At 33.9% G+C, this 16,832-nt stretch overlaps 1 protein-coding gene across 5 annotated transcripts in view; it reads right to left on the bottom strand.

Moving 5' to 3' along the window:
- Positions 1–8,425: 8,425 nt before the first annotated feature.
- Positions 8,426–16,832, bottom strand: part of Ssbp2 (single stranded DNA binding protein 2) — a 356,243-nt gene continuing 347,836 nt past the window's right edge. For all 5 annotated transcript variants that reach the window (XM_047556868.1, XM_047556869.1, XM_047556870.1 and 2 more), the window contains one exon: positions 8,426–9,022. In XM_047556868.1, the coding sequence (XP_047412824.1) occupies positions 8,993–9,022 (30 nt within the window). In that variant the 3' untranslated portion in view covers positions 8,426–8,992. The remainder of the gene's footprint in view (positions 9,023–16,832) is intronic.

The raw sequence follows: 16,832 nt of genomic DNA on the forward strand, positions 1-16,832 counted from the left end.
CAATTTTCTACTCATGAGGAGTAAGAACATCTATTTTTGCAACTTGAATGAAAAAGATTTCTGATTTAATCACTTGCTCTCAAATTTCTCTTTAGTTGAATAAGCTTATTCACTTTCAGTACCATTTTAATTCACATGTGAGGTGAAAAGAATATGAATTTTTGAGACCCAATGCAAGAGCTCAGGTCATGAAAAACTTGAATCAATACTGCCAAGTAAACCAGAAAGATATTTTATTGTATTTATTTTAAACAAATGTCAAATGAACATTAATGTTGCCTGGAACATACACTTTTGTAATCTGTATTTCATATTTTTGAAGTACCCACTACCAGGGCAAAGCAGCAAAATATTTCTAGTTACTTGAAGGAAAATACTTGCTATTCATTTTTCCAAATGCGCAGTTCAGTGGAAGTCTCTTACACAGAAACATTATGCAAATCTCTAGAACTTGAAAATATAGTAGTAAATAACTTTTCAAACAATATTTTAAATAACTGGGAAGTAAAGGAACCAGAGTCAGCTTTTTAGTCTTTTGTTCAACCCATATGTCTCCTCTGAATGATTTAAGAGGCTCATTATAGAAATACTCATAGCATACAAGTTCTGCAGAGGTTTGGACCTTCAGCGTTTTATATTCTGTATTGAACTTCATAGAACCATGTCATTTTACAACTAAATACATTTCAGCAAGATTATAATTATTAAGAAGAATCTGAAATTTTTGTGCAGCCTATTTTAAATGGTATTTTTTTGTAAATGTGTTGAATTTTAAACTTGAGTTATAATGTTTGGAGTTTGGTCGTGGTCTGGTTTTGTGGAGATCTTGGAGATTCTGACAGTGCATTTGCTAATCTACCCTTTATGCAATTAGATAGGGCTCCTATGTTGGATATTTTGATTTTATTTGGTTCAACATGTTTCTTCTTATCAATAACTGTTATGCTGAGCATTTAAATTTTGTGAATTTAGGCATTCATTTGAGGACTTGCCTAGTGAGATGGGTATCTTAGGATTGTTAGTGCTTCTGTTTTCATCTTTCATTTTCATATATGGCTACTATTTTTAAAGTATTCACTGGACTCTCTCTTTTTTTTTTAAATGGATGTAAGCTCAATTCTCTGAGGGTTTTTCATGAATCAGAAAATGTGCCTAGGTTTACCTCTTAAATATGAAAATATGGTTAATAACTGCTTTTTAAAATGGAATGCTGAGTTCTTAAAATTAATGTCAATTTCAATGACTGATACATAGGTTGTTAAAGCAATTTTGAGACCATTAAATTTGTGATATCCCCTCAGACATAAGTGAATAATGGTTAACTTGATGACAAAATGTTCAGCACTGTGATAGAAAAGATATCAAGAATACATTTCATTTTCAACTCATAAGTCATTTCTTTCTCTGAAACAATATTTACATAAGTAAGCAATGCTGAATTCGTTTATGCAACTGATACTAGTTTACATAATATGTATGATACTGATATTTTGTTGAAAACACATTTAAGGGCAAATTGTTTTCATGTACTATAACTAGGTATCAAGAGTTCCATTCCTATTGCCAGCAAAAATTGTGGACTATAAGTTGGAAAGACAGTTTTGTGATGAGGATTTAAGGTTGCTATTCACAGAGACATGCAGCTATAGTCAAATTAAGCCCAGCATTTACTTAAAGGGAAACTGTGCAAACTGAATGAGACAACCAAACATTTATATGTACAATGTCTTCTGGCTGTAGGATTTTCTTTAAGCAACACCATATTCTCATCAAACTTTGCGTAGAGAACAAAACTTCTAGAATTTCTTTAAATTTTTATCCCTCTTTTGATACAAAAGTGTTTCTTCACTTTGAAGGGTGTGCTGCACTATGAAACAAACACTGATTACTTGGACTTCTGGGGGGCTAGGAATGCAGACACTCACATCCTTCTTTCCCTTCATTTTGAATTTCTTCACTCTTTATTATCTTATTCATCACAGGAGCTGAAGAGAAATTAAACTGATTCTGCTGATTTTTATGTATCTCTGTAGTTCCTGCCCTGAACCTACATAAATGCTTCAAACACTAATAACAACTTACAGAAAAGTTCTTGGTTATATGACTTCTTCCTGTTTTAAAAGAAAGGATCCCTCTGTTGCCTTGTTACCAGTGCTCCAGCCCCTAGAATCCAGACACAGAGCTAAAATCACCTGACAAGCTACTTGCAGTAACCTTTGGCTCAGACTGTCTGGTTAGTGGAATTTATAACACTTTCCTTTCAAGTCATTATGTATAAATGTGCTGCATCACTGAACTAGAAGATTCCATTTGGATCAAAGCCATAATAAATAATGTGAACCAGTATTTAAAAATTTATTGAAAAAACGATTTATGTATTTCATTGATATCTAAGGATGAGTCCTTAATCCAATTAGAGATCTTCCTCCTCCTATATTCTTATTCATCTATACAATAGTATGGAGAATCTATTTCAGAATCTTTATTTGGGAAATGTTCATGGCAAACTTAGGCAACCATCTATCTGTACAGTTCATCGGAAAGATGAAAGTAATTGAAGACAAGCATAGTATTGCATGAATTGCCTAAATAAATGCTTCGATTTCCATATTATGTGTAGTTCTACTTGGAATAAAATACCAAAACTTCATTCATTAATAAATATTGATTTGCTAGTAATATTAGTTATTTTTTGGCAAAGTTTAGTTATCTGACCACATAGAGTCAACCACTCATTGTAGCCTTTTCTTAAGATATATAAATTCTTTGATATTACAGACTCCTCATTTTCCATAAGGCATCATTTCTAATTCAATTACATATACAGATGTCCACATTAGTTTATATTTTGACTTGTCATTCAGAACACATTTATGCTGGCTTTATATGAATAATTTACTTTTCTAATACCATTGAAGTAGAGGCTAGAAATGAAAGGATAGAAACTATAAATGAAAAGCTGTATTTTTATAAATAAATGTGAAGACGTGCCAAATTAAGCGGCATTTATGTACATCTTTATGGCAACTTTCCCATCACATGAACAGCTCAAGTACTTTTACAAAAACATTAAGTAATAAACCCATTTGAGAATAAATGTAATAATGTGCACGTGCACACACACATACACATACACACACGCATACATACACAGATGCTAGATTTACAAAATGTGCCAGATAGCTGGTGGCTATTATGGAATTAAGAATAGTAGATTACTGAGTCATCCCAGATTCCAATTATATTTATACATAAATTGTGCACTTATAAAAACCTTACAAATAATTCTGCTTTTCCAGGAAGACATTATAGGTATAACAACTTAACACATGTAGTAAGAAAACATCTTATTATATTATTAAAACCACAGATTAATTAAACAATTCAATAAACTGAAGGCTATTATGAGTAAAGAATTCTACTTATAAAGACTTCTCCATATTTTCATGTCTGAAACAACAGCATGTTGTTTGTAAATATATATATATATTTTAAGTTTTTAATTGTCTTAATGCAAGGAAGGTAAAGCATTTTGAAAAATGATCTGATAGAAAGCCATACACACAGTTAAATCAGTAGTTTATATTAAGACTATTTCTAAGATATTGCAAAATTAAAGTAGATTTGCTGTCAAATTATGTAAACTGGACAGACTGAATTGTTTTCTAAAAAATATAAGTGGTTGATTACATTTAAATGAGCAATATTACCAAGAGATTATAGAAAGTTAGTTGACAACAAATTGTATTGTGTTCTGATAATACTGTGAGGAACCCACATTTCATTTTTGGGCAATGTACTGAGGCCACTTGGTACAAAAGAGAAAGTGGATAATGTTTTAATGTTATTGTGAATAAATCCTTCATATCACTTTTTCTGGGAACATCAATACTGCCTTTGCCATGTAATAGCACATCTCACTTAAAAATGAAATACCAAATATTTTAGGAGCAGATCATAACATTTCAATGACTAAGATAATCAAAACGAGTTCAAAGTTTATCCTGATGAGTAAATTTGCAAAGAGGGAAGAGACAAGCTGTAGTTGTATACATGAAAACACCTAGTCCCACTTTAAATATATATAGTCCACTATCCACATATTCTACTGTATTTCATTTTCAAAGATGTAGAAGCAAAAATATTCACATTTAAACTTCTTATGGAAATTATTCTTCTATTCAGGAAAACCAATTATACTAAGTTAACAGGGGAAACTTAGAAGAAATTCTCCTTGGGAGACTTATTCAGTTGAGATTTCTCTTTAGAATATAGTTTAGAAAAGTAATTAAAGAGGTCTCAGGTGTGTTTTTCACCTGTAGGTCATCCCTCTCAATCTGAATTACAGTTCATGGGTAAAGTTAATGCTTTTGGTGAAATAAATTAATAATGGCAATTCAATTTCTTATATACAAATGTGTACATCAGAAAACTATAATTACTGCATGAATCTTGGCAAGATAGTAGAGTGATTGAAGATTAATAATCATGCCCTTATCTTTGGATACAGTGCCCTCATAAGAAGGTCTAACACGGACAAGCTAGCATGAGCATGTCAAGTCTGAACCTTGAAGACTCCATCTGCTTGTGTCTTGTAGTACTTTCCATCCCAAATCACGTCCATCACTGTTTCATCATTGAAATGAAAATCCATCAAAGGCAAGAATTATGCTTATCAATTGTACCTTAAATAATTTAAATCACACTGGGAGTGTTTTGTGAGGAAACTTTATACTACCATCTCTGGCCATGCAGACAGGTACGCACACATTTAGTACGCAAAATGGAAATGTTATTAATCGTGGTTCATCACTCTTACTTTTCCAGTATCTCTCAAGGTATGGCTCACAGTCTGAGGGAGACTCTTACAAATGCTTAAGATTGGGTACAGACTTTTAAAGAAAATACAGATTCCTACTCCTCACGGCAAACAAGAAACGTATTCTACCAGGAGGGAAAAATATAAATAAATGACTAATTTGCTTTTTGGAAAATATGTGACAACTCTTCCCCATGTTAGATTTCCCCTCACTACACTATGTATTCACAGGCTATTTTTACCAACTGGTGTTTTCCAGGAAAGAGAATCATAGTGTATAAAACATAAAAAAGGGATAACTAGTGTCAAAATGACAATGAACTCCAATGTCAAGAAGTTATGATTTGTGGTACTGCTTGCAATTAAGTGATAATCAAGAAATGAAAATTCTAATTATTTTCCCTGGGAAAACTATTAATAATATATGCTATATGGAGATGAAAATAGTAGGCATGAGAAAGTAAAAATGTTCAGTCTGTATCTTATCTCTACTAGAGGTTGCAGGGACTGGGAGGGAATCATGGAGAAAGCCATGAAGGAAGCCAATCAGGCTTTCAGGAATTGAAGACTGCGGGGAATGCGCCTGGCCAGGGACTGTTGTGAATGCTTTGCTTTGCATCCCCAGAATGACATGATGAAAAGGTGCAGGTAGATGTGCAGCTTCCTCATGCCCCAAACTGAACTTATTTTACTTGCTGTCTTTTAACTATAGTATTAAGTGAAAGACTCCATGAAACGCAATGGAGTTTACATATCTTAGAGACTAGTAAAAATAGAAATAGAAGAAATTTTCTGTTTTATTCCTGGAGGGAAAGGAATGTTTGGGCACTCTTCCTGGTGAAGGAACAGAATTGACTTGTGAAACTTTGGCAATAGATAAATCTTAACCTCAGATTCTTAGCTGTAAAATTCCTATTCATCAGCAACTGAGTCCAAATTGGCACTTTTCTTTGGGGGAAGGGTGGGTACTAGGGCACTCAACCACTGAGTCACATCTCCAGCCCTATTTTGTATTTTATTTAGAGACAGGGTCTCACTGAGTTGCTGAGGCTGACTTTGAACTCATGATCCTCCTGCCTCAGCCTCCTGAACCCCTGGGATTACAGGCGTGTGCCATCACAAATGGCACATTTTTAAAGGAGAGCTGAATTCACTCATCGAATACAGGGTTGTACCAGGTCAATAGCACCCCATAGGCTCTGTTCCCATGGGCAATTTAAGAGACAGCTGGTTAAGAAAAATGCATAACAAGGAAAGAATGACATGCATTTTCAACTGGAGTGAGGCAGAATATAAAGCAGAGAAACAAGAATTAATGTTTTCACCAACTACTTATTTTCACATTTTACATGTGTATTAATTACATGTTTAATGTAGGCAAGAATTGCTGATATAATTACTGTGAAGTGAAATGTGTAAAAATAATCCTAGGAACAGATAGTACATATCAATAGCAACACAAGTGCTTTGATGGAGATGGAAAACAAAGGAGAAAAAGGTTCGATGTTCTTATTATAAGAAAAATAATAAGGTTTAAATGATTTAAAATCTAAAAAATTAATATACTGATAGTATCCTCCATTCAGTACATGAGAAAATCGTTTGGATATAAAAATGAAGGATTTTTATACACTGGTTTTCTTAAAATACAATTTTTTCCTCAAAAATAATATTTCAACTATTTTAGGAACTTTTAAATCTGAAATAGCTATTTTTAATCTGGTTTCCAAGAAAGAAAGTAAAATAAATGTTTATGACAAATTGGTTGTTGTATCTTGGAAACAAACAAAAAACAAATTTTACCTTTTTGATCAAACAGATCAGAAATAATGGGGTTCATGATCACATTCATATCCTAGGATTATCACCAAAATAAGGGCAAGTAAAATCAGGTTCGTGATTCTTTGTGATAAGAAACAATACCTTCTCAGAAGGCAAATAAAAGAAATCCAAGATCAGTAAAACAGAGAAGAAAGTAAACAAAATGTTTAAGAATCCTAGCCCTGTAAGATTAAGTTTAGGGCTGTAAATTTTTGTACAACTGTCATAAAAAGTAAAACTTGCACTTACTCTTGGTAATTCAGGTGACTGTACAAAGTGTCATCTTCAGGTTACCTTGGCTTGAGGTAAGGACCTTTCGGTCTGAATTTTTCATTCAGGTCTCTGCAGCTTGAGAGCATGAGACATGGTGTGGGGCTGCTCTCCAGCGCCCAGTCCCCACACTTGACAGTGGCTACAGTGTAATTAATTGGGACTAATTTTATTATAGCTTAAATCTGCAACATAAATTTAATTCTGCTCTTCCCCCCCTCCACAGTTCTGACCAGCACCCCTGACACGCACAGGCAAAAATCTTTATTTGCAGAAGGAACGAGTCAGCATGAATTTGAGAGAAATAAATCATCTGGGATTAAGAACTAGCAAATATACTGTCAAATTTTCACTAAGAGACCACAAGCCTACAGGAAAGAGAAGACTCCTTTTATGTGAGGTTAAATGATGCTTTTCAAAGTTTCTGGAGTTTGTACATATACTTTGTGTTTGTCAGTTATTTGTGTTATTTGTGTCAGGATTACAACACAAAGGGTCACCAAATTATCTTTTAAAATCCAAAGTTCAAGTCTTCATATTTTTTTAATTAACATTTGGTGCTTGCATGTATAATAAACACAACTCGAAAGATCTGGAAAGTGTAACAGAAAATGGTGCTTTCGAATGGGAAAGAATTTTTGTTTTCAATATTTCCTCACTCTCTACTTTTACTGAACTGTTAGTCACACAATATAGATTTAATCCACTGAAGACAAAAGCCAGATTGGCCCGTAATCAGTGTAAACGATTGACCAATCATCAATCAATGTTACTGTAGTAATTTTGTAAGCAAAGTGTTACTACAAATGGTTTGCTTCAGAATACAAGACCTCTGTACCAGGAATAGAGCAGGTGCTCTGCTGCCGGTGAGAAGGGGCGGCAGAAGTGACTGATGCCAGTCCAATCTGCTGATAGCAAGTAAGAAGTGGCTCAAAAAAGTAGCACTCCAGAAGTCCTCAGCTGTTCTAATAGCTCTTTTCTCCCTTGAATTTAAAGTCTCAATCATTTCAATGTGTTTGCTTGCAATGTCTATCTGGATGTGTTCACAGGAAGTCTGAGTAAAAACCAGGTATCATTTCACACTGGTAAGTTATTAAAAATTTACCTCTATTATGCCTGGTAAGAAGTGACAAACCCAAGCAAATGGTTTTATTATCACTTCTAGGCTTTATCATGTTAAAGAGATATATGTTGCTAAAATATGACAACCCCTGTCACTTTATTGCTATGGTCTAGGTAATTTGAGCTAATTAATGATTTCTTTATCATCTAACATCTTGACAAACAGATCAAGAACTCCATTTAAAGCAGTTATTGCAGAAATATACTGTGTGAGGCCCCAGTTAAGCTTTTGTTGATTTTAAGTGTATTTCTCAAATAAAAAAATACAAAAATACTTTTCACTGAATGTAACGGAGAAATTGTTTGATTTGACATAGGATGAAGACACACTTTCATTTCTTGAGACAGTACACTTTGGGATTCACAGGATAACTTGCATGAGACACAATTTAATGAAAGCTCTCAAATAAGCGATTTTATTCCTATCCATGATTGCAGACATTTACAAAACCATAACATCTGAGTTCACCTTAAAAAATAACTTATATAAAGCAGTGATATACACAGCACAAAATAGTTCAGGGAAGGGGCAGGAGCAACTTTTAATAATTAAAATGTAAACGTGAAAAAAAGGATGGAATAAAAGTCCCTACTTACTTCTACTTAAGATGTCATGTGATAATATTTTACAATGTCCCGTGGGTCAATGCATGTATGCGTATATGTCCATATAACATATGCATATACGATACATTCTCTTTCCCACACATATACATACACAGATAATTATTTGCAGTTCAGTTTAGGGCAATTCTAATGTGCCGCTCCGTACAGTTGTTTGGATCGCGTTTGGACCTGCTTTCTTCACAAAATAGGGGAGAGAGCAGGAAATAAAAAGATTGGTTTGATGTGGCCGAGATTCCTTTGTTTAACTGTACACTGTGATGAATAATTTTCTTCCGTAGTAGTTCTGTGAAGGGCTGACTCACTGTGGTTTTCATGAGGAGACTTGGTAATGGATCACACACTCATTGTCATGCTAGGGGAGTACTAGAAAGAAAGAAGAATCCATATTTCAATGGCAATTTTCTTATGATCTTTCATGCTTAAGCTTTTTACCCTACACAACATAAAAATAAGTAACTATAAAAAGAGTAAGTTTATATAGACTTAATTCTAAATTTTTTAATATTTCCTCTAGAAAGTAATTGGTCCAATTTTCTCCCAGACCCAGGAGGCTGATAATCCATCTTTGCTATCTACTGGCTGTGTGAACAGGGGGATTACTTAACCTCTCTTAACTTTAGTTTCCTTACCTGTAAAATGGGTTTAATAGTATTATCTAGGAGTTTTGAGAAGATTAAATATAAAGTCCTTAAAACTATGTATCTTATTGGCTACTTAAAAAATGCTCAGTAAATGCTAGGTGAATAGTGGAGGGAAACTAAACCAACTCCCAGCCAGCCCTAGGTTCTTATTAAAGCATTTAAAATACTTTTAAGAGTCTGCTTTAGACTTTATCACATAACCCTCTTCCCTTAATGTGACTCCAATCTCAATCCACAATCATGTGAGTGACAGTAGGGGCTCAGTTGCTGCATGCTTGTTTGGCACTCTGATTCCCTAGACAAGGGATTCAAGATGAGGCTTTCACAAATGTGCAAAAAGTGGCCTCAAAAATGATTTAGAAAGGAAGGAGAGCAATTATTTTGTTAATTATGCCAATCTACCTTCATGAGGGACAGACTGTGACAAAAAAGTTCCAGAACAGCACTGTTCAGGAAAACAGTGCTGTCCTAGAATCTGTGCTGACCAACACAGAAGCCACTGCCACAGGTGGCTACTAAGCACAAGAAATGTTGCCAGTGCAACTGAGAAATGAAAAGTTTTAATGTTTCAATTTTCATTTATTTAAATTTAAGTATCTACATGCTGTTAGTGGTCACCACTTTGAACAATTGTTTTGAATTGGCTGAATTGCGGGGAGAGGCATCTAATCTCACATAGTATTGGTCTCTAGATAAAAAAGCTTGAACCCTGAAATATTTTAAGTGTTTTATTGAAAATCTGTAAGGATCAAGGTGAAAGGCGATTCCTTTCAACATGCTACTAATGGTTGTGCCTCATGAAGAGGCAGATGAAGTCTAAGGGATTGGTACCAGGCTGCTGGGACTTAACCAGGAACAGTGAGGCTCCTGGGTAGAGAACATGACTTTTTAGAAAGGTGGCAGGGAACAGAATGAATAGATGGGCTGCTGAAACCAGTAAAGAGGTATGATGTGTGTACTGAGATAAGGATGAACCAAAGTAAGAAGGAAGGATTTCCGCAGGAGGGCAAAGGGTGATCATGGCTCAGGTGGCAGACCTCTGAGTCACAAGTCCCTAGTGCTTAAATAAAAAGCACATTGTTCCTGAGTAAAGATGGGGAATGAGGCTGGAAGAAGGGTCACTGGACCATGGGGGAGAACTGTTAATCCTTCAAACATGGACCACATCAAGGAAAATTTACTTGTTAATCATTTAATAGACTAAAGTTTTGTTTCAGTACAAGAAAGTGAAGTCACACAGTTAAGTGACTCCAATGTTGGATAATAGTACAGGGTGATAAAAAGGGGATACTGCCAGAGAAGGGAAAGATCCATCAGATGGACAAACATCTCTCCCTTTATTCTTGATCATGGCAGCAAAAAGCAAAGCTAAATAAAACCAAACAAACATGGAAACATTCTTAGACCAGGGCAGCTGATGGAGCACACCTGACTCTGATCCAGAATGGGAATATGTCCCATTTCATCACAGGGTACTATGCATAGTCTTGCAAGATATATCCTTGAGCTTCAATTAGTTATCCACAGCCTTTGACTAAACAGAATTATATTTTTGTAGTTTATTTTCAAGGGAAAAGAATAAGTAATAGTAAATGGATGTCAAGGTTTTATTTTTTTATTTTTTAAAATTTATTTTTATTGTAAACAAATGGGATACATGTTGTTTCTGTTTGTACATGAAGTAAAGGCATACCATTTGTGTAATCATACATCTACATAGGGTAATGGTGTTTAATTCACTCTGTTATCTTTTCCTTCCCCCGCACCCCTCCCACCCCTCTTTTCCCTCTATACAGTCCCTCCTTCCTCCAAGATTTTATTAGAAGTAGAAAAAAAAAAAAAAAAAAACAAGAATATGGCAAAATGGACACTAAGAAATTTAATCCATGCATTCCACAGGACCATTATTTACAATCAGAACCATTGATCAAATCAGTGCTGTCCAGTAGCACTTTCTATGATGATGGAAATGTCCTACGGTACTGCTCAGCACAACAGCCACCAGCCACATGTGGCTACTGAGCTCTTGAAATGAATTCAGTGCAATATAGGAACTGAAAATTCAGCTGTATTTAATTTTAGTTAATTTAAATTTAAATAGCACAGTTAGGCCATTGATAATTATTTTAAAATATAGATTTTATTGAGTACACTATGCCAATAATCTAAATCAGTAAGTTACTAAAACATTTCAGAAAGGGCCTCAAAGGAAATGTTTGAAAAATTCCTGGATAAATGATAGTTAACTACAGAGACCATCTCATTGAATGCACATTCTGAATAAGCAGGATTTTAAAGGTTTGTGTCCTTTTTCCATAGTACTCCAGTTCATTTGTACATCATGTAACACTGGGGAATATTCTTAAAATAGTAGTCCTCATCCTAACACACATTTTGTTAAGAGATGTACATATGTAAACATACACACATGCACATACACGGTTATCAAGTATTTTTACTGGCTGCTACCATCCTGTAATACACACCAGTAACTGTTAACATTTTTAACCCATGATATTTCAAATGTCTCTAGCAAATCTTATACAAAAATGATAATGTATTACTAATTCATTGGGAAGTTAAAAGAAATAGGTTTTCTCAGGGAGGAAACTGTGAGAAAATGAAGTACAATATTAAATAGAGAAAAGAAGGAACACACTTAGTCAGAAAGGATGAAATCATTAGCTCCAAGAAATAACACGCAGAAAAATTATCAAGCATTTAGTAAAGTGTAATTTTTGAGTAGTATGATTTATGTAGAATGATGTGCTAATTGTATTTGGTACAGGAGATAGGATGTATTAATGGCTGAGTGTCTACATAAACAAAGTGCTATTTGTACTTCTAAGGTTATAGACTGCTCATCCTTTAACTGCCTTTACTGACACCCTTTCAACTAAATGAAATTAAGGGGAAATCACAAAATTTCTAGGAAAACTTACAGAATATGAAAGCAAAAAGGACTTTTTCTATTGATTACTGTTCTTCAAGGTCCTAGAGAAGAAGCTTGTGTTTTTCCAAAAGAAAAGGAAAAGCAGTGTTAAATGGGGTATCATATTTGGAGACATAAAATATTCATGGTGTACTGTACTGTGGCCACACTTCAATGTTTCTATTGTACTGCTCCATCAATATGTGATGCCAAATTGTAATGTTTGTATCAAAATGCTATGATATCAGGTTGCCCTGTTTCAAAATTATTCTGAGTATTGTCCACAGAGGATAAAAAGGCGCTTACAAAGCTGTAAACAATATTACTGTTTGAGTTAGCAAAAAAAAAAAACCTAAAGATATTATTTTAAGCATATACCAACTTATTTTACCTTAACTTTATTTTGAAATAGCATTTTTTGGCATGAACTTGTGAATTTTCCATTGTTACATACCTAGTTCATGTACCATTGAATCCATCAGAGATATTCACTAAATCTGTGAGCAATGTCTATACATTCCTGATTATTTATTTCAAGATCTCACTTTAGATCTTTCTATATTCCTATGTCTCAGTTTCTATATAATATTTTTATTTTATTAATAAGAAATAAGGAATAGTTATGCTACTCTGATATAAATTAAAGAAATATAAATTTAGTGGATATGTGACTGCATGAAAAATGTGAGTTGATGTGATTTCTTTATGGTAACGAAATAGTCAAAGGGGGGTATGGGCAATAGATTATCTACCACCTTGTTTATAATTTCTATTTGATAGTATAGTTTTAATATCATGCTTACTAAACTTATTATAGATCAATTCCACAGGGAAATATTTTTCTAAATTAATTTAGAAAAGTGATCTATTGCTTTCTCCACTTGGAAATCATGAAAAACTTTTTTGAATTATGTCTTTTCATATTCTGTACCTTCAAAACCAAACATTTTACAGTTTGAACACTAGGGGGCATCTTTGTTTCTTGAAATAGAACCTTGTTTGTGACTAAAAAAAAGAGAGAATGAGAGAGACTGAATAGTGAAATATTTTTTGATTCCCATTTTGCTCTGTCAAGCATGTTGGCACTGCAAGATTTATGACTTTGGTTGGGCATTTTTGTTTCTATATTATTAAATGAAGTAGCATGTGTGAAGTGAGTAGGATAATCTCTTATGTAATAAGCACTCAATAGGTGATTATTCCCTACCAAGCCTCTTCTGTGCTCAGAGTAAAAAGATCACAAGTCTTCAAAAAGCAGAGTACTAAAATATATGTGCTTTTAGGATTATGTGCATTAAAAAGACTAGAATTTTCATATTCATTTATTGGGAACTGTTTTATTTTTGCATGTATTAAACAGTTCTATATTCCTTGATTATAGTAAAGGTAACTTATTGGAGTTAACTAGCTTATTTACTTCCTTAACACCTAAAATTTGCCAGCACTAAATCACTTTTTTTCTTCCTCTCTCCTCTCTTATGCTTGATCTTATTTAAAAAGTCTAAGCAAAAACATGTGGTAATGTGATAAAGAAAGCCACAGATAATAGTGACACCATCCATTAAAAGTCAACTCTCCTCACTAGATAGACAAAAGGATGGAATGGCCAGTGTGGAGCTGCTTCTTGATTGTGCTACCCTCCAGGGTGTGGTGCTATGTCTTGGTCCACCATCCAATTATTTTTCCTTTTGGGACTATTCTTTTGGGGACAGGAGGGAGGAAGGAGAAAGCAGTAAACTTTTGTTTTCTAACTCTGTCAGTAGTATAGTATTGAACCTTCTTGAGTTCAGAGGCTGTGAGGCTGGGCCAAGGGTCAGGGATAGGAGAAGCCCTGCTCCAGCTACTGTCCTTTCTAAATGCACAGATTTACAACAATCTGTGGTTTTGCAAGGACATAATCTGGGTTGGACTGAAGGGCAAAGTTGGTGTATAAAAAATTCTTTAAATTCTATTATATTTGATTCTTTGCTTCCCATGAAGAACCTTCTGATGTCAATTTTGAATTGGTACCCCTCTTCTGACTGTTAAACAAAGCAGCATTCATCAGTGATAAATATGGGAAGGATGGAGAGAAAGGTCTTGTTTCTTCCCATAAATTAAAGCCATGTGGAATCTTTTTCAAAAGTTTTTTTTCAATCCCAAATTAATCTATCCTCTTTACATTTAAAACACCTGGCTTATGTCTACTTACCATATTTATTTTAAAAATTTTACTTTTTAAATGGACACATAAAAATACATATTTATGGAGTACAACATGATTTTTTGATACATATGTGCATTGTATAATGTTCAAATCTGGATAAACATAGCCATATTCTCTAACATTGCATTTCTTTGTGGTGAAGACATTAAAAGTTCTTCCTTCTAGTTTTTTGAAATATATAGTGCATTTTAATTACCTACAGTCACTCTACTATACAATAGCACAATAGAACCCACTTCTCCCAATGGTAACTCAGTCTTTCCCCATATTCTCCTCACCTTTTGGTAATCAACACTCTATTCTCAAGTTCTATGAGATGAACTTTTTTTGATTCTACATATAAGCACAATCATGCCTGATTTTTCTTTCTTTGTCTGCCTTCTTTTAATATCCTCCAGTTCTATCCATGTCACAAAAGAGAGAATTTCATCCTTTTTTACAACTGAATAGTGTTCCATTACATGTATATACCACATTTTCTTCATCCAATCATTAGTCTTAGGTTGATTCCATTTCTTGATTATTATGAATAGTGTGTTACAGCTTTTATTAATTTGCCATGTTTTAGTTATGTAAGCATCTATTTTTCTTATTAGATTGTATTCTTTGAGGATGAGTATATATTTATCTCAGAAGACCTCATCTTTATCCTAGTGCTTTCCATTTAGCAAGCTCAATTAATTTTGAATTGCATTGATATCATAAACCTCATTAGATTATACCATGTTACTGTAGGAAGAATTAAAAGAATAGGAAAGAAAAGGTCTTTAATTAGATAAAGTGAACACAGGAAAAAGACTAATTCATTCATAGTTCTGAAGTAAACCAGTGAAAGAACGAGGATCTAGAAAATAATTTCTATAATCCTGAGGCATTATGACTTAAAACTGTTTCTCCTATTTTTCCTGTATCCCCATCAAAGAAAGCTAAGATTTTGATTTTTTAATATAAATTTATACATATATATGTATACACACATATATGGAATACACACACACACACGTCATGTAAATAAAACAAACTAAAAATCAGCACTTTTTTTTCTAATTTTAACAGAAATGAAACCTAAAAGCAAGGGAAGTCTTGTCCCATGAGAGGCTATAGTTTGAGACCAAGAAGTAAAAGAATCTACAGAACCTATATCTTAGTTTCCATCTGGGGAAAGAACCAGTCTGTGCAAAAGTAGATATGCTATTAGTCACCTCTTCAAATTCTGATGGTATTACCTTTGGTAAAGGCTAAGTTGGGCAAAATGGGGTTGCTGTCTCTTCTCATTCTGTCTGCAGCTTGGTAGGTCCTCCATAATAAATTTTAATGATAGTAATGCATTTGGGGGGGGATAGATCCTATAAAGATGAAATTCACTTAGGTTTTGAAATTTTTCATACTATATTCCAATTTAATGGTTCTTAGTAGAAAATACATATTAGCATTCCTAGCACAGCCTTTTCATTCACCCAACCTACTCTTGGAAATTCTGATTCATGAGGCCTAGGGAGTGTTCTGGAAAGCTATATTTTAAAAAACCCTGAAAGTGGTTTTTTCTTTTTTCTTTCCATTACCGGGAATTGAATCTAGCATCTCACATGTGCTAGGCAAGTACTTTACCAGCGAGCTACATCCCCAGTACAAATCTAATGGAAATGTTTGCTTTGTTTTTTTGTTCATCTGTTTGCTTTTTAATAGGGTTTCACTATGTTGCCCAGGTTGACCTCAAACTCGCCTGCATCAGCCTCCAGAGTAGCTGGGATTATAGACATATGCCATGGCACCCAGCTTGAATTCATGGTTTAAAAATCTTTGCAAACTCCTTAAGAAAAAGCACCATCTTGTCTCTTTGGTCTTTCTGGAGCCTAGGATATTACCTTGGCACATGGTGAATACTCAGAAATTGTCTGTTAAATGAACAAATGATTTTGAATACTTCACTTTTTGATTCTATTTCTACAGAGATATGGAAGGATACTGCTTTTGTTTAACATTGTAATCACATTCAAAAATTAAGTATCCAGTTCGGGTTAACAGATCACCAATATGGCCTCCAGTCTGATGAGGTCTGATGATGAAGCAACAACATACTTATAGATAATTTTCACAACTTTAAGGACAGCACTGAGAATAGATCTATTTTTTTCAGCAAACATTTTAGTAACATGTTAAGTTGTAAGAAGCATCAAGTAGGCAAGCTGTTTCCATTTTGATTATTCATAGTAGGTGTTCTCTCTGAGAAAATTAGTATTATGGTTTTGTAACTATGTACATAGAATAGGAGTAAAAGATAAAAAGTTTTTGTAAAAAAATTTTAAAGAAATTCTACTTTTAAGTTTCCTACAACTTTTTAAAGATCAATCTATTGAATTCCAGACAAACACCAATAATAATGACTTTCTGCAT

The sequence above is a fragment of the Sciurus carolinensis genome, chromosome 6 (assembly GCF_902686445.1).
Source record: "Sciurus carolinensis chromosome 6, mSciCar1.2, whole genome shotgun sequence".
Lineage (NCBI taxonomy): Eukaryota > Metazoa > Chordata > Mammalia > Rodentia > Sciuridae > Sciurus > Sciurus carolinensis.